The sequence below is a fragment of the Trachurus japonicus genome, chromosome 8 (assembly GCF_045865225.1).
Source record: "Trachurus japonicus isolate A0001 chromosome 8, Traja_1.0".
NCBI lineage: Eukaryota > Metazoa > Chordata > Actinopteri > Carangiformes > Carangidae > Trachurus > Trachurus japonicus.
In genome coordinates, this window is record NC_140914.1 from 18,747,776 (window position 1) to 18,769,849 (window position 22,074).

Sequence of the window (22,074 nt, forward strand, 5' to 3'; positions counted from 1 at the left end):
TAACACTTGTTTCACAGTCACAGTGGCCAGCTAATGAACGTATGGTTGAAAAGAAGTGTTTATATCATATCACTTTTTTTAACGCTTCCTGGCAAAATAATAATTCCTCCATTATATTACTGTAATAACAGGTGGACCCAGATAAGCAGCAGAGAATGAATGGACATTGGACGAATGGATCAAGTAGCTAATGAAAAATTATTGTATTTAAACATTTTAAAAATAAATCACTGCTTATTGAAGATTTTTGATGGATTTATATTGACTTTGATCAATCTTCAATCAATCAGCAGTTTAGCATGATCCTCCTGCACAATCCAGTCCCATGTCCCACTATCCCATCCCAGTTTTAGTTAGTAGACATTTTACAGGTAGGCTATTATAACTGCTAATGGGAACTCCTATTTACTAAGTTGTGATTTTTCTTCTATGCAGAGATGAACTGGATTCACTAAAGTTTCCTAAAAAAAAACAAAAAAAAACTTTTCAACAAACCCTGTCATTTTAGAAACCGTGCCCTCTGTTGGTGCAAAAAACACACTACAGGTTTAAGGCCGATGCGCAGTTGAACCTTCCCCTCAACCCACTGTACTTGTACGGTAGCTACTTATATTCCTCTGTCGCTACCATAGACTGTAAAAAAAAATACATATGAATTTTTTTATTTTTTTATTTTTTTGGGGGGGGGGGGCACGAGCTGGTGAGCATCAGTGCAGAGAGGGCACAGCACAGCCAGGCAGTGATGGAGGGGCTGCAGTTGTCATGGAAACGCCGGGGTTGGCGCACTGGAAGAGAGAGAGAGAGAGAGAGAGAAGGAGGAGAAGGAGGGGAGGGAGGAGAGGAGAGAAGAGGGGAGGGCAGTTTGTTTTGTTATTGAAGGTCACGTGGCCAGGTGAAGCTCCGCCCCCCTCCCCCCGTTACCACCGATTCAACCGTCTGCTGCTGCTGCTCCGGTCAGTTACTACAAAATGGCTGCAGAGGCTCCGCCGCAGACGAGAACCCGCTGAACGCTTCATGGTAGGATTTTTATTCATATGCTGCTTGTTTTGGTTTTGATTTTTAGTCGGTCTTCTCCACGCACAGCAGCACCGACGTGTTTACACCGTGTGGCTTCACAGTGTTGGGGGGGAGAAAAATATGCGAGGTTTAACAGTTGAACCGTGGCAGCTGAGCCGAGCTGGGGGAGGGAGGGAGGAGGGAAAATATTTGTTTGACATCAGTGTTGTCTTCGCTACCGGAGAGAGAGAGAGAGAGAGCTTCACCGCGATTTGTTTTCGCTCGTGCCGCTGGTTTCCTCCTGACCTTAGCGCGGATTTTGTAGGTTTTCCTCCCAGTCCTTTGCTTTTCCGTGCTAAGTTGAACTAGTAGTAGGAACCAACCAACCGGCTGCTGCTGCTGCACCGTTTAGACGAGTCAAGGGCACCCTGTGCTGAGCCGAGCCGAGCCGAGCCGAGCTGTGCTGTCGTGGTTGCTCGGCTGGTTGAGTCTAGCAGACAGAGGTCGGTTCGGTTGGACGCTTTTTTGCTGTTGCACTGGTTTACATGGATGTTGTTGCAGCTCAGTCTCTCACACACTTTGTGTTTGTGTGTTTGTGCTCCGTGCTGCTGCTGCTGCACAGGCAGAGCTGCCGTACCTAACATGCAATCACCTGACTGGCTATAAAGGCATTAGCAAGCCGAGTTTAGCCACTGCAAACAGCTGCTTTTACAGATGCATTTGTCGCCCATGCATCTCCATCCATCCATTCACTTCTTATGCAATCACCTATTAAAAAAACTAGCACTATGAAAAACTGTTGGCCCAAAGGAACTGATTTATTTTATGCAGACATGCACAAATACTGCTGATTAGACTGTTATCTTGACACAATCTGGAGGTGCTCTGCTTAATATTTGATCAGCTGCTGCTGGAGATGTAACCTGTCACAGGAAGGCTGGAGCTGTGTAAACCTTGACATATAATGCATCATTTGTAGCTTCCTGTGCCACCCCGGAGACAGCCATGATTTTCCTGCTCCCGCTGCTGCAGCTTGACATCCTGCAATGACACACACACACACGCACACACACACACACACACACACACACACACACACACACACACACACACACACGCACACACTCTCTTCATGGAGAGGGCAGTGTGTGTATGTGTGTGTGTGTGTGGACGGGGGAATGCCAGCACCCTGATGCATGTAGAGGGCAGGCTGACGTAAGCTTTGAGGCCCGCTGGTTTTACTGATGTGTTGGAGTCCCTAATTTGGGTCTGGGCCTGGCAAGGGATGAAGTGGCGGTATAGGGAAGGGGGGGTGGGGGTCTTTTCTGTCCCTGCCGGGTCAGGGGGCCCCAGTCAGCACCCAAAGCCTCTGAAAAAGGCAGTGTGTATTCACAGAGAGGCGCCAAAGGGGGCTTGATAACAAAAACAGGCCACTAAATACTGTGATTACTATACAGCTTAGGTCATAGCCCCTTTTTTCACTTTAAAACTCTCGATGGGCTTTTACTTAGCGCTGGACTAGAGGCCTGAGGGGCATTTTGCCAGATTGTGTCATTTGGTTTGGCGGTTGGTTGTTTGGTGTCAGTGATCAGATGCTTAGCTGGAGTCCTCAGTGGAAATGATGAGCTTGCATTCTCTGAAAAACAGTTTATCTCTGTCAATGAAATAAGTTTTTGTTTAAATGTTAAAAAAAAAAAAAAAGTTGCAAACTCTCTTTATCCTGCTACTGTTATTTTATTTCTTTGTATGAAAAGTGGGTAGATTTTTGTACAGATTACCTGTTGGCGTGCGTATCATTTTCAATAGTGAGCATATTTTCTACAAGGACTTATGAGACTATAGTATTTGTTTCAGTTAAGAAAGTTATTTAAAGTACTGTTTGATTGCCTTTTATAGAAATGAAACGTAATGTGAGCTCTGTCGTACGCTCAGCATTTACTCCACAGAAGCTTGATTTTTCTCATTTTATGGAGACAAATGTGGAAATAGTGAGAAAGCAATGCGATTGGATTTTAATAAGGTATTTGTGAGAGATGTTGTTTCATCTCATGGGCTAATAAATTGTCAATCAGGCTTGTTATAGTCTTCCTATTACTTTTGGGGCAGGCAGCTGACGCTGGGGACTGGAGGCAGCGGCAGCACTATTGGAGTATGGCCATACAAGTTATTTTAGGGTCTGTTCAGAGCACCGGCAGTGCAGCATACGTTTCTTTTTTTCCTTGTCGTTAGCCTGGGTCAGAAAGCATTAACATGACGACACTGAGAATAGCTTCAAGTACTTAAGAGACTGCAATCCTCTTTGCAGAGCACAAGGACTTTGTCAGTGCTTACCCAGCAGTTTTAAAACCTTCATACAATTCGAGAGGTAGCGGTGACCGCCTGGTCTTCTGCTTTTGTTTTGAAGTAGTTTATTTATCTGTGCTGCATGTTTTCGGTGGTGCATTAAAAAAACAAACACAGCTTATCGGTGTATATCGTATCGGATATTTTTCAGAGCTCGTATAAAAACAGTGTTGCTCAGAGGTGCAGTTGCGCAGACGAGAGGTGGTGGTGTGGTGGGGGGGGGGGGCTGCACATTCTGCCATAGCTGTGGCGGCTGCTGCTGTGGTTGCAAGCAAACGTTCTCCCAAGGGCTCGTCGTGCTCTTGTTTGGCTTGAAGCGATGGCATTCCTGGCTCTGTGCCCAGCGACTGCCGTCTAGCACCCCTTCCCCCATCTCTCTCTCTCTCTCTCTCTCTCTCTCTCTCTCTCTCTCTCTCTCTCTCTCTCTCTCTCTCTCGCTCACACGCACACACAAACCAACCCCATCAATCGTAGCCCCCTCATCTTCAGTGCTACAGTGTGGGGTACATTTATATGCCCACAGCAGTAACAGTGGCTGTGGCGGTTCGTCTTCTCCTCCCTCTCCATCCCCGCTCCGTTTTTAACCACCTTTACACCTGCTTTTATTATTCTGTCCTCGCCCTCACCCCGCAATCCGACAGTTTTTCCTTTTTTCTCTTTGCCTTCCCCTTTGTCAGCAGAGTGAGCGTCTGGTTTTAAGAGGGACACCGAGCTCTAATCCTGTTGTTCTGACAGGAGGGTGTAATTCCACAACACAGCTGAGCTCATTGGCCTGCGTCCTTCGTATCGACACTCACCGACCGTGCTTCCCCGCTACAAACGGCTGCTCGCGATGTAGCTCGGCCCCCAACTACAAGTAAACGTTGAATGAAAAAAAGCATTGGGGTAGTCCGCTCGGTGTGATTTCATTTATTTATAGAATAGACTCCGTGTTGTCATTATTAATGTACTAATTTACATTTGAAAGAAGAGGCCTTTGAAAGTGGATTTATTTCAAAACATCATCTGTAATGTATGGAGGATTAAAGCCGTGTGCTCTGCCATTATATCACCGGAGGTATAGCAGCATCCAAGTTGGCAGGAGGCACCACTTCTGCATCCTCACAATCAGTCAGTGCGCAGTCCAAAGGACACACATCTGTCCAAGCCAGGCAGATGTTTGGAAATGAAACGGCAGTTCTCACTGAAAGAGACTCCCTCTGTCCTGCTCAGGGAGCAAATGTTTCTTAAACTGAAATCATTTTGACGGCGCTTTGCTCGGCACTCGCTGTCCTCATCCGGGTTGGAGGCCGACAGCAGCTCACATTAACTGGAGCATCTCCCTTATCCTCTGATCCTTCATAACACAGACCCAGTGATTCCTTTGAAAGGAGCAGCACCCGCTATATTTAGACTGGCAGCTGCAGCAGCAGGTTCCAGATCAGCCTGTTAGAGGTAGAAAATAAGTGTTTATGATGAGAATTTGGATGGATGTTTTTGTGTCAAAGAAAATTCCAACAGCCAAATCACAAGACCACAATTTTGGACTACAGCCTATTAGCCCTTATTCATACCTGCTCTTTTGACCCAGTGCTGCAAGATTGGCCTAGTTCCCTTTACAGCTCCTGCAAACGTTAGAGGGGAACTACGCAAGATTGTTGCCTTAATTAAACAGCTTCTCAGTAATTGTGACGGTTAAATGACTTGTTACGGGGAGAATGGAGGCTCTCTGCCTTCCACCGAGCGTCTCTCGGCTGAAAACTATCAGCACCCCCAACCTGGTGTCCCAGCTCTCGTCTTGCGAGAAATATGGATGGCACTACGACATAAACACAGTACGATATGAAATATGCACTCCGAAACCATAGAGGGAGCTCCGTAGAGAGAAAAGCAACCAACACAGCCAAAAAACGACTGGACTTGTTCCCTAGTTCCCCTTTAAAGACGTCTGCTGAGCCAGTCAGCGGGCGAGTGTGCAAGTAAATGATTGTCTAAAAATAATACACCTAATTTGTTATTGTTGATTCTTAAAATGCTTTTAATTCTCACTAACAAGTTTACGTCAAAATAGATGAATCATGAAGTGATTTATTTAACACCAACATTATTAGCCCACTCATATCTTGTTTTTTTCTTACTTGTTTGTTTGATTTAATTTATTCAGCACAGCCATATATAAATCTGAAACAGGATTTGCTCCTATTTGCACAGAGTGGCACAGGTTTCCTCTGCAGAAAGGCAACACTCGCCCTGCTCTGCTTTGTACGCTGGTCCTCTAGCTCTAATTTGATTCCTCACTTACTGGACTGTGTAGCAGTCTCCACATGGGATGGCTGTGTTAAAGCGGATTTAAAGAAATATTTTTCAGTTTGATGTTTGAGGAGAACGGGAGGCTTCCCCACGGTCACCCTGTGTCACTTGTTTTCTAGCCACACAGCGTCAGAGCAGAGGTCACCGTGACTTCTCAGTCATGGTGGTTGCCAACTTTACAAAGCATGGCTGCATACTTTGAGATGATCACATTGGAAAATCGATGTTTTCAAAAGTGAAACCCGTCAAAGCAGCACTCTGTAATTTATCACCTACAGTCGGCCCCGCTGTTTTCAGTCATAAAGAAAACACGAGTGACTCACTGTATCCAAGTTTGAAACTATGTACTTGTATTAATCATCTTGAATTACTCACAGCTCACACACAGATTAACATTGTTGATAAAGATGCCTTGTGCAATAGAAAACGCTGTCTTTTTGTCAAGATTTCTAGATATTCCAGACGTGCTGTATGCTTGAAATAATCCAAGACCCCCACCTTTTTATTGACATGTGGCACCGGCTCAGAAGGACTGTATAACTCACTGAAATGAGATGATTGACCTTGATGTGTTTAGATGGTAACTCAGTAATTTCTTTGTTTTGTGCTTATTATTTGTTATGAAGGTATTTCAAAATCCCCCGAATCGCAGCAATCAGTTGATCAGTTGGCCAATTATTGAATTGCATCAGTCATTTTTAGCTAAAATGCATGTATCAAGACAAAACAAAACAAGACATTTGACGATATCAACGACGACTGGGAAAATCTGAGAAAATGTTAATAGTGTTTGACTGGCCTTTGATCGACCTAACAATTAACTGATTCATCACAAAAATGCTTTGTAAATTTGTCAATAATGATAAGAATCCTGAGTCGTACATCAAGTGTTAGCTCAACTGAATTATCTAATCACCATTGTTGTTGTTTGTTTTGTTTTTAAGTTTTTACGAATGTTACGTCACACTTTTGGTTGACATTCAACATCCATGTCACATCGAAGCGGTCGGGAAAGGGAAGACGAACAACACACTCTTTCCAGTTGACTTCTCTTGAGCCCGACCAAGAACTGGCTTCGTTGTCGTACTGGAAGCTGGGATTTGTTCTTCAGCTTGTGACTCTTGTCCAAGTTCGTTTTCCTCCTCCATTATCAAACCTCCGCAAATGAACTGATTTCAGCGCATTGCTTAAGGGCGCTGTCTGTCTCCACCTGACTGCTCGCCAGGGCCTTTAGGGAACGCTTGTTGCCAGGCAATGGCACACACACACACCGCTGTCGCCTGCAGCAGCACAGGCTCGTCAGGAGTTAAAAGGCTGATGGCTGATGTACAATCTCACATTTAAGGTTCAGAGAAATTGATTCCATTATGTGTTTTTCCAACCCAGTCAGTCCTCAGAAACCTAGTCACTATCTTTTATTTATTTGTTTGGTTTTTCTGTGTAGAGGACTGGGATAGATACAGACGAGCTCTGAGCTGGATGCACTTGCATATGAAACAATGGAGCTTTGTCGGGTGGTTTTTCAGCTTTAGTGTGTGTGTGTGTGTGTTTGTCAGCTGTGAACATCTTTCCTCTCTGGAGTGAACCGGGTGCTGAAGGTTCAGTAGGTTTTAGAGAGAGTGTCAACAGATGAAAGGTGGACATAAAGGCAACTACAACTCACCCTGAATACTAACATGTAGCCTATGTTTTAGTCTGTGGTCTGCCCCCACCTAAGTTGTGTTGAAGTCTGTTGCTCTGGCTGGGTGTGACTAAGACTAAAGAATGGGGGCCCCATCTCATTGGTCCCCACTATACTAGACCTGCAAGGCCTCCTTAATGGTTTCCAGAGCCAAGCCTACCACTAAGACCACCAAACGAAAGCACACACACACACACATGGTTTAAAACATCACAGTTTGTCAAGAAATATGCAGCTTAGGAGTGAAGTGCAAAACAAACCCACATTCTCCTGTCTGGTGCTTGTATTGTTACTGCTTGTGATTCTGTGTTACAGTAGTAGGCTAACACAGATTTTACCTTGGAGAATTACAACTAAATGAATGTAAATAGGCAGCAGGTGTTCACCTGCTGAGGTGAAGTTTCTTACTCATGAGCTGCTGTTTGGTTTTACAACCATGTCCATCTCTCTCTGTATTTCAGCTGTGAGAAGAAGCCAAACACACAAGAAGAGAACCATTTGATGGAAGATAAGAAAAAGAAGAAGCAAGAAGAGAAGAAAAAGAAAGAAGCCGCACAAAAAAAGGTAATAGCACAATCTCACTAATCTTTCAGCTTTAATTACGTATTCTCGCTGTTTTACTGTTTTACTGAACCGACAGGTAAGATAGTTTGAGCTCCGTTTCACTGCTAATTCATATTTAGCCAACATCCCCCAGCAATGAAGAGAAACACCACCAAGGCAAAATTTCCACTTCCTTTTTTCTTGGCCAATCACAGAGCAGGCTGCTGTGTGTGAACTCTTTGCACTATTTTAAAAGTTAGGTGGTGCACAACCAAGCGTGGCGCTCGGTGCGCCCAGGTGTCTTCTCTACAGTTATATCACACTGATCACATGTCTACTGAGCGCATGTGTGTTTCCCACAGGAGACATTAACAAGGACTTCATGTAGTTGTTGTCCCCGTCACTACGCTGCAGCTCAACTCTTCCTCTGCACTGCTGTGTCTGTCTTCAGTGTTAACTCAACAGGTTAACCTGCCACTCTCGGTGCTACGTATGTAGCCTGTAACCTTGAGCCTTTTTGCAAGCGCTGACAGAAGTATGTATTGTATGTTATGAGAGGCGCAGTTAGCATTATCTATTTTACTCTCTCTCCGATGAACCCTTTCACCCCTGTGAGCAGTAGGAATGAAAATGAACCTTATTCAACAGATGAGCAAAAGCAGCCCCTGAACATTTTGTTCCAGTCGCCCCGGCTGGTTGTGCAGGTGCTGAGCCAGCTAATGCGACTCAGACATTGAAGACGCCTTCACATTGAGGCCCACAGTTTTCACTTATATATGGAAGTTATGGCATTTTTCTTCACTTTATGTAATAATATTCTATTGCTAATTTATTTTTTCTCCTTTTTCAGGTCACAGAACAGATAACCAAAGGTGAGTTGTGGCTCCTTGTATTCATTGTTACATTTAATGTATGTTGTAACACTTCTATAAAATTGGTGTTTAGATCAGTCTTTTTTTTTAAATCAAGCTTGTAAGGGTAAATCATCTATTGTTTAATAGGCTACGTGTTGTGCACATACTATAACACAAGGTTTATGTGCTGGGGATTACAAACTTTGTCATGAGTTTGTGTCACAATGTAAGAGCGGCTGATTTTAATGTGTGTGTTATTTTGCGTATCATCTAAATCAGATGGATAAAACAGGAGGCTAATGTAGGAATCTTTTTTGTTTGCCACTGAGACTCAACATGCCTCTTGCTTACTGCTGTGCAATTCGTATATGAAGAATATAAACATCCTTAACTGAGAACATTAGCAGCAGCCAGGTGGTCCGTGCTACCTGAGCCAAAATGGAGGCCAGGTGCCCATACAGGACTAATAAGGAGCGTGGGGATGTTGCAGCTGCTCCTAGGGCCTCCCTGTGGGCTCCTCAGGCATACCTAGGAGGGTCGAGGTGAGGAGGAGAAAACAGCTGAATAACCACCCAACAAACATGAGAGAGAGAGGTGAATATGGCTGAGGAAAAGGTGACTTCTGTAGGAAAGAGGGCGCTTAAACTCCAGACTTCCTCTCTTTGCCAGTACACTTAAGAGCCAGAGAGGCAGTGGTGGACAGTAAGTCAGCCCTGCAGCAGGTCTCCTTGAACAGAGCAGGCAGACAGGAGACAGACTTCACGTCTTACAAGCGACAAACGGGGGAAGACTGTGATTAGAGCTTCTGGTAGATGCCGGCAGATTGGCCGTACTGCAATTATAATGGCAGCAAGCGAACAGACGCCTAATTACAAATGAGTATCTCTGTCGTTGCGCCCGTAGCTGTGCTCAGACAAATGTGTTTGTCATTTTCCTAAGTAATTCTGCTATAATCAGTAAAAAGGGAGTAAGTTGACTTCGTGCGGCTGCATAAAAGTGTGAACTCCGTCGTCAAGGGTCAACGCCTTGACCTCCCACTCTCTCTCTCCCTCTGAAAGAAGAGTTAATGAGACTGTACTGTCACAGCGATGCCCCCTCCTACCCCTTACTCTTCTTGTCTGAGTCACCCTCAGCCCTTCACAGTTTGCTGCACTAATGAATGTGATCTGGGTTAGCTGTGTTAGTATTCTCTTTGTCTCATATCTACTTTGTGTTGTTTCGCTGCATCTGCAAATTGACCTATATACTTTGCTTTTTTCCCCCCCATCTTCAAACCAGGCTGCGATTTGCGCAATTATTCTCTTGGCTGCTGCTCATAAGAGCGATGTGCCATGACCTCAATTTACTGTGATCTTCACTCCCGTTAAATGTCAGATTTGACTTTCGAGCACACTGTACATATCTGTGTACTCCACAGTGCCCGTATCCATCGTCTCCGACCGCGCGTGCAGATCTCCGTTCCGTCTGTCCTCAACAAAAGACACTGATAGCGGAGGGTTAGGGCTGCAGGATTTCTTTGACTTGTGAATATGTTGATTTTAATTGAAAACCTGCTACAGGGTAGGAGGATCTCTAATAGAGCATCGTATTAATGTTTTACTGTGATATGCGATGGTTATTTCACACAAATGACTAAAGACTATTCATTCAATCGCCATAAAAAAAAGACCATTAAAAAATCCTCCTTTTTTTTTTCTTTTTTTAGGAAAATTAGCGTTTAATTGACTTATCAACTAAGAGAGACAGATTGTGTGTGATACTAATGTAGGGTACACTGGGAACTAATTAGGAGAACAGGGCTATCATGGAGGCTGAATAAACAGGCATCCATACACAGGAGATCTCCAGGAGGATCCCCAGCACCATAGTAACGCTACACCACCTCCTGTCTGGTCTAGCAGAGAGGCCCACTCTGGGACCAGCAGGAGGAAGGAGCAGAGGGAAAAGGTGCTATTTGAGAAAAAGAGTTGGGCATCAACTGCTGTGGTTACATTTGTGCAAAGGTGGCTGCTTAAATGGCGTGACTTAGGTTGATTTTAAGAGAGCTAGAAAAAGGCAAGTGAGAGCAAAAAGAAACAGACGGAGCCATGTGAAACTGTGAGAATGCACTCTAGTTTCCTGTTTGCCGGCACAGCTGAGGGGGCCCTTTGTAGGATATTTCTACTGGCTCGTTCCTGTGACACACACTCTCACTCACTCACTCTCTCTCTCACACACTCTCCCAGTCCCCTGATGTGACTGGCAAACATCAGCAACATACGAACACCGCGTGCCTCGACAAACACACAAATATAGTTCTACCTTACTCCTCACAAATACGACACTGGGCCCTCTGCCCCACTGGCCGAGTCGCCGACACTGACAGCGCTGTGAATTTCATCAGCAAATGCAGCACATTCACCTCCGGATACCAGAATACCTATGAGAGTGCTTTCACAACTAGTCTGTTTTTATATACTCGAGCCATGGCGTGTTAGTGGTGCCGTTTGTTTGGGCTGTTGTCAAAGCCGTACATTGAACTCTGGCGCAAACCAAACATCTGAACCGAGACCACCTTAAAAGAAGGGGTCTCAGCCGACTTCCATGTGAATTCTGGTGCGGTTCGTTTGTGGTTTGAAAGCAAAAGGGAGCAGCCGCAGGATTTTATAGTGGTAGATATATGATTTAGAGTGATGTGATTTCAAAACCTCAGCTACCGTTAAATCACTGCTATTAAATAAAATGCAGATGAAGGACTATTTGGGAAGTTTTTCATAAACTATATGCATAGGTGACGGTATGCAAATCTTTGGGCAACCACGCGACTTGTATTCAGGATAAATCATGACTTATCAGGAGTTAACTTAACTGAATTCAATTTTGTAGAAATATATACTGTATGGTTTATGGATGTTGGTGTTGAACAATTCTGACATTGAGCTAATTTCACTACTTTAATGATTCTTCGTTGTAGAGGAGATGCTCTCTGTCACCACTATGTTGCAGTACAAGTCAACATCACAGCCTGTATCTGTGTGTGTTGGACAAGTTGTAACTTTGCAGCCTTGAATAGTCAGTTCCTGTGTAGCGCCACTGACCAACCCTCCTCAGGAAAGTACCACATTACAGAGGCATGAGGCAGCAGCCCCTTCACAGCTACTGTGCCACAGCCGAGGCCGTCTGCCATCAACAAATTGTACTCGAATTAATGTCTAAGGGTTAATGAGCTATGTTAATGCTGTGCATTTTTATCCCCATCAAAGACGGGGGGGGGGGGGCAACGTACATACACGGCGAGACACACATTTACATAGTGCAATAAAAGATAACATTATTATAAAGTAGTGTCAAGGCAGTAATTTCATAACAGATTAATTTGCGGTTTCACATTGCCTTAATTACGGCCAGCGCTTTGTGTTGGAGAGTCATAAATTGTGATGCGATCAGAGGGGAATTTTATACCGGTGCGGCTCTTGTCGTCGTCACCGCCTCCTTCACACGTCTCATCCCAAGGAGCGCGGTGATTAACTACATTTTAAAGAGCAACAGCGGTAACGGCTCGATTGTGCCGTTGTGGAGTGTTGTACTATAAATTATGCATATGAGCCTATTGTCAGTAAATATTTGTCACTTCAGTATTTTAAATCATCCTTGAGACTGCCGGCCTGGTCTTTTCAGGGTAGAGTTTCTGCTGTGTGAGCTGGTAATGGCAGGGAGAAGTCGAGTTGTTAACATGTCAGAAGAATTATTTTCTTACAGAAAAATGCAACCTTGAAACTGATAAGTCTGACTGAAAGAAAAATCTGAACCCATTAAGGAATCTTGTACAATGAAATTAGATGTTTGTGTTATTTCTCCCATTTAAAAAAAACCCTGCAGCCCGTCTCTGTTTGAGGCTATTATTATGGTTTGCAGCTTTTTTCAGCGACCCGTGTCAGCCCAGCGGGCACCGCACAGGTGAGGAGGACAGGACGTCCCACTCTCTTTCACACATCACTTCCTCTAAATCATAACAGAGAGTGGAATCTGGTCTGGCTGCAGCTGTTGGCACAAAAGGCCAGAGACACGATGAGTCCAGGGAAGCTGTCCGTGTCCTCCGTCTGTCCGTCTGTCTGTCCTCTGAGAGCAGCTTTGACTGCAACATGTCTCCAGGTTGATAATAGTTCTGTTCGGAAACACTTTTTAGAGGAAGAGTGATTGTTGCCAGCGAGAATAACGGATGTTGACGTACAAAGTGGTTTTAAATAGCATTTTTGAGTGTTGCATGTGATGGCGCAACGCAGGGTTTTCCCTTTTAACTACGGAGTCATGTTTTTTTTTTCACTTCTAATTAAGCCTTTTAATCTTCCCTTATGAGGTGTGCTGCTCACATCTTAAAGCCCACAGGAGGAAAGGGATGGAGAACCCTGAAGACACGCTTCCCTTCCTTACTCACGAGACGTCGGCACTCAGACATCTGATAAGAATCTAGTAATTTTCACGTTTCCGTTTTTTATTTCAGCCGGAGTCGTGTTCTCTGACAGTTTGGCAGCAACTCAAGCTATGTGATACACTTGAAACGGAGTGGGATGGCCTGCATCCTAGAGAATTTAAAAACATTTGATACACGTTGGTGAAAGGGCTATTATCACCTCACTGCTTTAGAAAAAAAGATTCATTTTGTGTCGGTTTATGGATTTGGATTCAGTGTGTGTAACCTGATCTGAAACTTCCAGATTCCCCCGAGATTTAATTTCTTTGTTCAGCTTGATCGTGTCATAGTGTTTGCGTCTTTGTGTTCAGTTCATCTTCAGGGATCCCATTCTGTTCCACAATAAAACCACGTCTATCAAGCCAGAAACCATGTGCGTTGGTTTGGCAGCACTGGAGGCCAAGCAAGTATCCACCGGAGACTGAGCAACAGTGACTCTGTTGAGAACAACGTGATGTTGTGTACATGGTTTATAAGAGCTTCATTCAGGCCTCACTTTGGTTTATTGAAGGCTCAGCTTTGGAAAGTTTATAGCCACTCAAAAAATGAACTTTTTACATGCACATTTTTGTACAGTCCGAGAGCAAGACGACCCACTTTGATGAATGGAAAGCAGAGTCAGCATGGTGCTATTATTAAACCTGTAGCTAGAAATGCAGTGATAGTATTGGAATAGGCAGTGATCCATCTCCCATGTACTTTTACTCAGGTCTACATTTGAAGCCGTGCCAGCATCAATACTGGTGATAAGTCACTTGCTCTTCCCATTAAATTGTGTTGAACGTTTGTATGAGCAGCACTTTTGGTGTTAGAAAAAGCCACAGCGCAGTGTTCGGTGTTGTTTAGATACACATATTTATAGTTTGATTTCACTCCAGTTGTCACTTCTTATTATTTTAACATCCATATCCAATTCAGAGTTTGTAATTGAATGTTTTTATTCTATACAGGATGGTACTGATATAACTGAATAGGTTTTAGCATTTGCTAATTTTTCAAGTTTTTCCCGTGGGTCCTGACTAGATGTTATCTGTGCACCTGTGCTCGTAGACCTTACAGAAGAAGATCCCTCACCGTCAAGGTCACGTGGCCTGTTTTTCTGTTTTTACCTCTGAGGGAAACAGAGGTGGAGCACTGTCGAATGCTCTCCACCTCATTCTTCTCTTCTACCTTCAACTCTTAGATATCTTCGCAGACAACCTCCCCCCAACCTTTAGTCCTTAAACAGTCAGGCACGCGCGCTATCATCTTCTCTCTCAGAAAATTAAGACCCCTTTTAAAGTGGAAAATGGGATGTCTTCCTCTGCGTGAAGCACACACAGCCCCAAGGCCATGGTTTGATGTGCATCTTTGATGAAGTGGGAATTCTCCTGTGCACCCCGCACAGCTGAGGACTGTGTTTTTGCAAATAGGCTGTCAGAGAGAGTGACTCTGATCTCTTTTAACTCTATTTCACTTTTTTTTTTTTCTTCAAAGCACTGCCTTGCGAGACTTAAAAGGGTTTAATAAGCCACACCTTCCCAGTGCCGGAGGTATTCTGTTGTTTGTTTTTGTCTCCTAATCCTCTTCCTAGCCTAGAATTAATCAATTATTTTCATCATCAACATAATCACTTCCAACAAGGAGGTTGTGTTTTCACCCGGATCTGTTTTAATGTGTCGGAGTGTTTGTCTGTCAGCAGGGTTACATATAAATGTAGTGAACCAATTTACAACAAACAAGGTGGAGGGATGGAGCACGGGCCGGGTCAGGGAGGGACCCAATAAATTTAGCTGCCAATCCAGTAAAAGAGGCAAATATAGGAATCACTATCGCTGTCTTAAACAGCTGTTCACATTTTCAGCAAGTTCTCAGGAAATAATGTTTGAATCTGGATGTAAAATCTCAGATTTATGATGTGAAAATCTCTGACTTTGCACAATTTGGTGCAAATCCAGATGTAACAAACATGTTGCGGATCATTTGGCAGAGGTATGTGCTCTACTGAGTCCAGATATTTGATCATTTTACTTTACGCTTGATAGATTGATGTCACTGCTGCACGTGCAGGGCTCTCATTGCTCTTTTTAAAAGAAGAATTCATAGTAGCGGGGAATACTATAGGCAAGTAGTAGTCTGATTGTAAGCGGATTTAGAGCCAGGCTGGTTTCAGGCTGTGAGACTCGATCCCACAGTGGAGCACATAAGGGGGTGGAGACTGTCTTACACACACACACACACACACACACACCATTCTCTTCATCACCCTCCCTGCTCTACCTCCTTCCTCTCCTCCGGTACGTCGAGCTCTCTCTCTCTCTCTCCCTGCTCTCTCCCTCCTCGTCTCTTCCCTCTGATTGGCCGACAGAGCAGCTAGCCAGCCAGCCAGCCAGCCAGCTTCCCCCTTCCCCCCAGCTTCCAGAAGAATCTACGTCACACATCAGAGAGTCCCAACTGTATAACGATCGCCTCCATAACTATTATTATACACTGTGGCACAACCACAAAGTCCTCTGATTTTTAAGAGGAAATCACCTCTTAAAAAATCAGTGGGGAGAATTGGACGGGAATGAATGTGTCCATCTGCTTCCCCTAATGGAGCGCTAATGACGAGGGGATAATAGTAGATGACAGTGAACGAGGAAAGAAAGACGAAGGGGAGCGCGCAAAGGTGGCGGTGGTGGCGGTGGGGTGGGAGAAAGGAGAGGAAATGGAGCAGCTTTAGAGCCCCCCCGATTCCTGCAGGGAGAGGGAGACACAGAGACAGATATGAGTGAAACTGGATCAGACTGTGCAGGCAGTGGTTGAAGTCCAGAGGGGCTGCAGGACTGGAGAGGGGGGGGCAGAAATTACACAGGACGACTTGCATGACAGACACAGACGCGTAGGAAACGGAGGAAGAGAAGCAGCTGGATGTAACGTGTGAGCAAACATGTCTTGTCAGTATTTACAAGGCTCTGCGAACGTATGCTCCAAGACACCGTCCTGCATGTCCTCTCCCCTCGGTGTGGGCCTCCACATTACATAACTCTTTGTTTTTGTGTGCGTCGGGCCGGCCGCATGTGTGCGAGTTATTCAGCGCTTTGCTGCACACACTCGGGGATGGCAGCCAATGGCGAAGCACTGCTCCTTATAACTCATTTAGGCCACACAAAGATTTTCTTTTTCTTTTGGTTGCTGCGCCCCCCTCCCCTTCCTCTTTTCCCGACTCTCCTTGTATTATTACCAGCAAGAACTCAAAATACCATTTTGGCTTAAGTGCGCACTATGCTGGATCAGCTGATGTTGTTTGGGTTTGAGTGTGTAGGTTTTCAAATGCATTTTTATTTTTTTTACATTCTGCTCACTTTCTAGTTTACCAGCTTATTCTATTATGTAATGAAATGTACTGAGGCGATTATCCAGTGTGCTTTGTGTCCCATAATGCATCTCAGCCAGCAGCAGCTCCGTGACCCCGAGCTGATCATCCTGTTTGACTTAGCGCTGACCCCTGACCTTGCACTTCCACATTCAGCCACAGTATATTAGCCTCCTGAGGAGTTCACGCCTCACAGCTCGGCCTCTTTTTGTTTACCAAGGAAATGGTGACATTTCATGTTCAAAGTGCCCAAATTTTCAATGTGGAGCATGTTGTTACCATTATTATTTGAATGGTAATTATAATCAATTAAGCACTGCAAAGATCATCATTATCATTTATTTTTATTTATTTTTAATTAATTGATTTTTGATGATTAAGTAATGGAGTTATTTGCGGCTTTCCTCAGTTTCAACTCCCTGTTTAACTTTACAGGTTTGGTTCACTTTCATCAGACTGACACAGCTAGCTAGTGAACAAAGGGCTGCTGCTAAAGAGAAAGATATGAGTATTGAACTTGAGCCTAAAAATGTTGTTAACTTCTCATCAATCTGTCCCATGGATTCGGGAAAGAAAACTGTATCGACTACGACTGCCTCTCGCTTAATCTTGGCTGAAACGTTGCTAAAAGATAACTCACACAAACCCTGCCAAACACACACTATGTTTAATGGATGATCTGAGCGAAGGTGTGTGTGTGTGTGCGTGCGAGCGAGCGAGCGGGAGGGAGCGAGGAACACTCATACTCTGTTGCCATGGGTAACTAAAGCTAGTGGGACACGAGCACTTGGCTTCAGCAACTGCACCAGCAGTTAATACGTATCTACCAGCGATGGTCGAGCACTGAGAGGTGATCAATTCAAGGGCCATAACCTGCCACAAATCCTGAATAGCTTATGTTGCAGAGCGCTCTTTACAGCACCGTCCTGCTGGAAACAATAGCCTACAATAACGCAGCAGCCTGGTCCGAGTCCATTATCTGCTACTTGACCATTTCATCATTTCTGTGACCAGGCACTACGGCAGTCTGTGGGAACTGTGTGTCTTGGCCGTCCCTAAAGGCCGAAGGTTTACTACAGTACCACCCTGAGATTATTACAGTCCTCTGGTTCTCCAAAGAGCAGCCATGTGTTTAGACTGACCACTGCCCTAGAACCAGGCCCGGGGCAGGCGGCGGAGACGGCGAATCTTGTGCATTTATATCTCCTCATTTGCCTTTCTGAATTTAACATCGTGGTTCTCATCCAAAAGTTACCATGGCTTTGAAAAGAAACAGCGGAGGAAATGCTCAGCCACAGTAGATTTCCAGGAAAAGACTTGAGTTGTGCTGGTGAATGTTTTCTCACATAAGTATAATTCAAATAATAAAATAGTTCAAACCAATGCAACCAAAAAAAGCATCAAAAGGGCCTTTTAGAGCTGTGCGATATGGATTTTTTTTTATATCCCGATATAGACAATTTTATATCCCGATAACGATATATATCCCGATATATTATTTTGTCTTAACATTATATATGAAATGAATGGCAATTTCTCTTATCTTTTCTCCTTTTATTTACCAAACACATTTAATTCCATACAGTAAAAAATACATTAAAAAAATAATATAAAACACAAATATCCAGTGGACAAATGGTCCACATAATAATCAGTTTCAAGTATGTAGTATCAAGTATAAAGTGCAAAGAAATGATGTAAACAATGTTGCTTCAAGTAACATTCAGGTATGCCTTTCAAGTAACAACTAAAAGTGCTAATTAAGTGTAAACTGTTTGAGAGGTTTAGTAGGAACACAACTTTGTGAAACCTCTTAAAATGACATGGCATTTTTTTTTAAATGTTTTGTTTCACATTTTTCACAAGTTGAGAGCTAAGAACACAAGCTGGTCAACTTTTTCAGGCTTGAGACAAGTTCTCTTACATGTAACAATGTTCCCACTCGCACTGAAGACCCGCTCTGACGGAGAGCTGGTTGCCGGGATACATAGATATTTTTTTGCAAGCTTAGCTACTGATGGGAAGTTGGCCTCATGCTGCCTCCACCATACAAGAGGATCTTCCTCTGCATCCAGGTCAGCTGACTGGAGATACATGCTGAGCTCCAGTTCAATGGATGCTCTGCTTGGCCTCGAGGTGCTTTGGTCTGTGGCTGCTGCTGGTTTTTTGAAGTAGCTCGACAAACTCTTCTTCACCTTCTTGGCTGCAGGAAGCACGGTTTCCCCCACAGCAGCAGCAGGGACAGCAGATGCTGGAGTAGAGACTGCTGATGCTGTTATTTCACCTCCAGCCACCAGGTGCTCCATTTCTGCAGCCGCACTTGTTTTCATGAAGTCGATTCTCTCTTCTTTTGTGTAGGCCATTTTAAAGCGCGGGTCAAGGAGCGTGGCCATGTCGAGCAGCTTCTCAGTGGTGTCGTCATCATATTTCTCACTGAGGTATTTTATGATGCCCTCTTTGATGGTTTTAGTGAGAGGGGAGTCATCTTCCTGAGACTTGAGGATTTTCGTGCTTGAAGATGTGCAGTACAGGTTTAACATAAGACACACTAACATAATTTTCTCCTGACAAGGCGTCTGTAAATTCCATGAGAGGACTCAATGCCTTATCCATGGACTCCAGAATTTCCATGTCTTGCCAGGAAGGGATCAGATGTCTCACCTTCTTGTCTTGGCGGAGGACCTGGCAAATTCATTCAAATGTTATTTATATAGTTCACACTCAGAGTGCTTCACAGAAAACAATTAGCTACATAACAGAGCACACATGCATGCTTATGAAATATAATATATTTTTTAAATACCTGTGCAAGAGCTTTCTCCTGCTCGATGAACCTGCTGATCATCTGTTGCCGTGAGCCCCATCTGGTGGGGGTCTCACTCTTGAGCTGGTGGGTGGGCAGGCCAAGGTCAAGTTGAGCCTTCGCCAGGTCACGTCTTCTCTTAAAAGAGTTGGAGATGGCACCGGTCACCTGCTTGCAGATCCCAACTGCACGTTTCACAGCCGCTTGGGTTTGAGGAGGAGGTGTTTTCAGGCTGTTCTCTGTTACAGAGAGAGGATACAGAAGAAGGTGCAAACTTTGTAAATAGTTAAAATTAAAACATGTTTGGACAGCAGCAGATAATTCTAATATAGCTATTTCATATAAAATGTATAGATCAGCGTAACTATACTTTGGTATTTTTCAACAAAAACAGTTTGAAGGCAACATTTTACTCTAAACTTAATGAATTATCTGCTTTTTAAATTTAGTTTTTAGTTTGGTTTAGTTTTGTGAGTACACAATATTGTTCCAGTTAGTTTTCAAGTTATTTAAAGTCTAGTTTTTATTTTTATTTCAGTTAACTAAAATGTTTTTATATTGTAATAAAAAAAAAAAAAATTAAATTAAAAAAAAAAAAAAAAAGTATATATATATATATATATATATATATATATATATATATATATATATATATATATATATATATATATATATATATATATATAAACATGTTTTAACAGTCGACAGTCGAGCAGGTAATTACACAAACATTTCAAAGCATATAATATTAACTGAATGATATTGAACTCCACTCACCTATGGCCAGCTGCAGGCGGTGCCCAAAGCACTGTAGTCTGTTCCACTCGTTCAGCTGCAGTGCACTGATGTTATTGGTTGCATTATCTGTGGTCACACAGATGAGCCTATCTTCATGGAGCTCCCAGGACTCAAGTGCTTCTCTTAGGGCTGTGGCTATCATCACTCCCGTGTGGTCTTCGGGGAAATAGCTCGTCTGTAGGCACCTGCTACTTAGTACCCACTCACTGTTGATGTAATGAACCGTAAGGCTCATATACGGCTGTGTGACTCTGCTCGTCCACAGGTCGGTCGTCAATGCATAATATTCTACATGTTTAAGTTCCTCTTGAACTTTAGCACGGCATTCTTCATACAAGCGGGGCAACTCGACATGACTGAAGTGTTTACGATCCGGCATATTATACCTGGGGTCAAGGGTTTTGACCATTGCTCGGAAGCCCTTCTTTTCCACAGTGTACACAGGGGCCATGTCAAGACATAAGAATTTAGAGATTGCCTCTGTGATTTCGCAGTGCCTTCGGACTGCTTTGTATAGGGGGTGCCTTTGGCGAATGCCTCTTTCAGGCCTGTTTGGTTGTCTTTTTTCTTTTCTTTTTCACTGCGCGGTTCTGGGTTAGGTCGGACTTTCAAGCTGTCGTTGTACTGTTTTTCATGCCGTGTTTTTAAATGATAGAAGAGGTTTGTAGTGTTCGAGTCCCTCGTAATCACTTGCTGGCGGCATATTTTACAAATTACCGTGCTCTGGTCGGTGTCATTCTTTTTAAATCCAAACCAAAGCCAAGCGACAGAACTTCGGTTCCCTTTTTTTGGTATCAGTTCCTCCTCTGGCTCGTTTCCCCCTGCATTCTCAACAGGTCTGTCCTCCAAACTTTCCTCCGAACTCACCGCCCCCTCCATGTTGTTGTTTGCATCCATCTCTCCTCCTGTGCATGCTGCAGTGCCAGTGCCGTAAAGTCGCGGGTGACGTAAATGCCGCCGCAAAGTAGTGGCGAGGTGCTGCAATTAGAGCCCTCTCTGATTAATGTAGTTAAAATTACGATTTAAACGATAGACGGCTCTTTCGTACGGTAGACGTTTTTATATCGTACTACGATATATATCGTAATATCGCACAGCTCTAGGGCCTTTGATTTATTTTTTGTGCCAAGTGCCTTAATGACTTTTACCAGTCAGTCATTAGCTAGTTGGGCAATTGTTTTGGCATCAATGTGCGCTCAACAACTCTGCTTTTGCCTAATGCTCCTGTACCCCCTCCCCCACCCTCCATCCCTTAATTTCTGCTTCCCTATTACTTGCCCCCCCCCACCTATCCTCCCCCTTTCACAGTGCCAGACTCTGCCAAGCTCGACCCCACCCCTCCTCTTCCCCCCATCAACCCCAGCACCGTCCCGTCTGTGCTCCCAAGCAGTGGCAATGGCAAGCGCGCCCCCTCCGGAGGTCAGCCACAGACAGCAGCACAGCAGCCCCCGACTCTGCTCCAGCAGCGCTACCCGCCCAGAGAGGTGCCCCCTCGCTTCCGCCAGCAGGAGCACAAGCAGCTGTTGAAGAGGGGCCAGCCTCTGCCCTCTGGGACCCTGCCTCTCGCCGCCACAGGACGTCCCTGCTCTACTGAACCTGCAGCAGCAGCAGCAGCAGCTGTAGCGATACACTCCTCTCCCTCCTGCTCCTCTTCCTCCACAGGTCAGCCTCGACACACTGTTGCAGAGTCACTGTCTCGTATTCCCTGTTTCTTTCTTTCTGCAAAAGGTGTTGGTAGACAACGCTAGGTGGTAGATGTGGCAGTGGGGGGTCGCTCCAGGAGAGTTGAAGTTATTGTGGATTACTTATATTGATTAAAACGGATTGGAGAACGGAAGACAATAGCAAAGGGTGAACATTGTGCACTCTTATTAATCTTGTGTGTTGTCAGGCTTTCTTTGCAGAAGCAACTACACCTTTAATGTTTTGACTGTAGAGGTCAGCTGTTTGACACACGCTGCTCGCACTGGAAATAAAGAT

General features: G+C 44.3%; 1 protein-coding gene across 1 annotated transcript in view; it reads left to right on the plus strand.

Moving 5' to 3' along the window:
* The first annotated feature begins 762 nt into the window (after positions 1-762).
* LOC146983057 (trinucleotide repeat-containing gene 6C protein-like) overlaps positions 763-22,074 on the plus strand; it is a 46,185-nt gene continuing 24,873 nt past the window's right edge. The window contains 6 exon segments of the mRNA XM_085785600.1: positions 763-910; positions 913-942; positions 945-1,017; positions 7,771-7,873; positions 8,703-8,724; positions 21,403-21,756. Coding sequence (XP_085641726.1) covers positions 763-910; positions 913-942; positions 945-1,017; positions 7,771-7,873; positions 8,703-8,724; positions 21,403-21,756 — 730 coding nt within the window.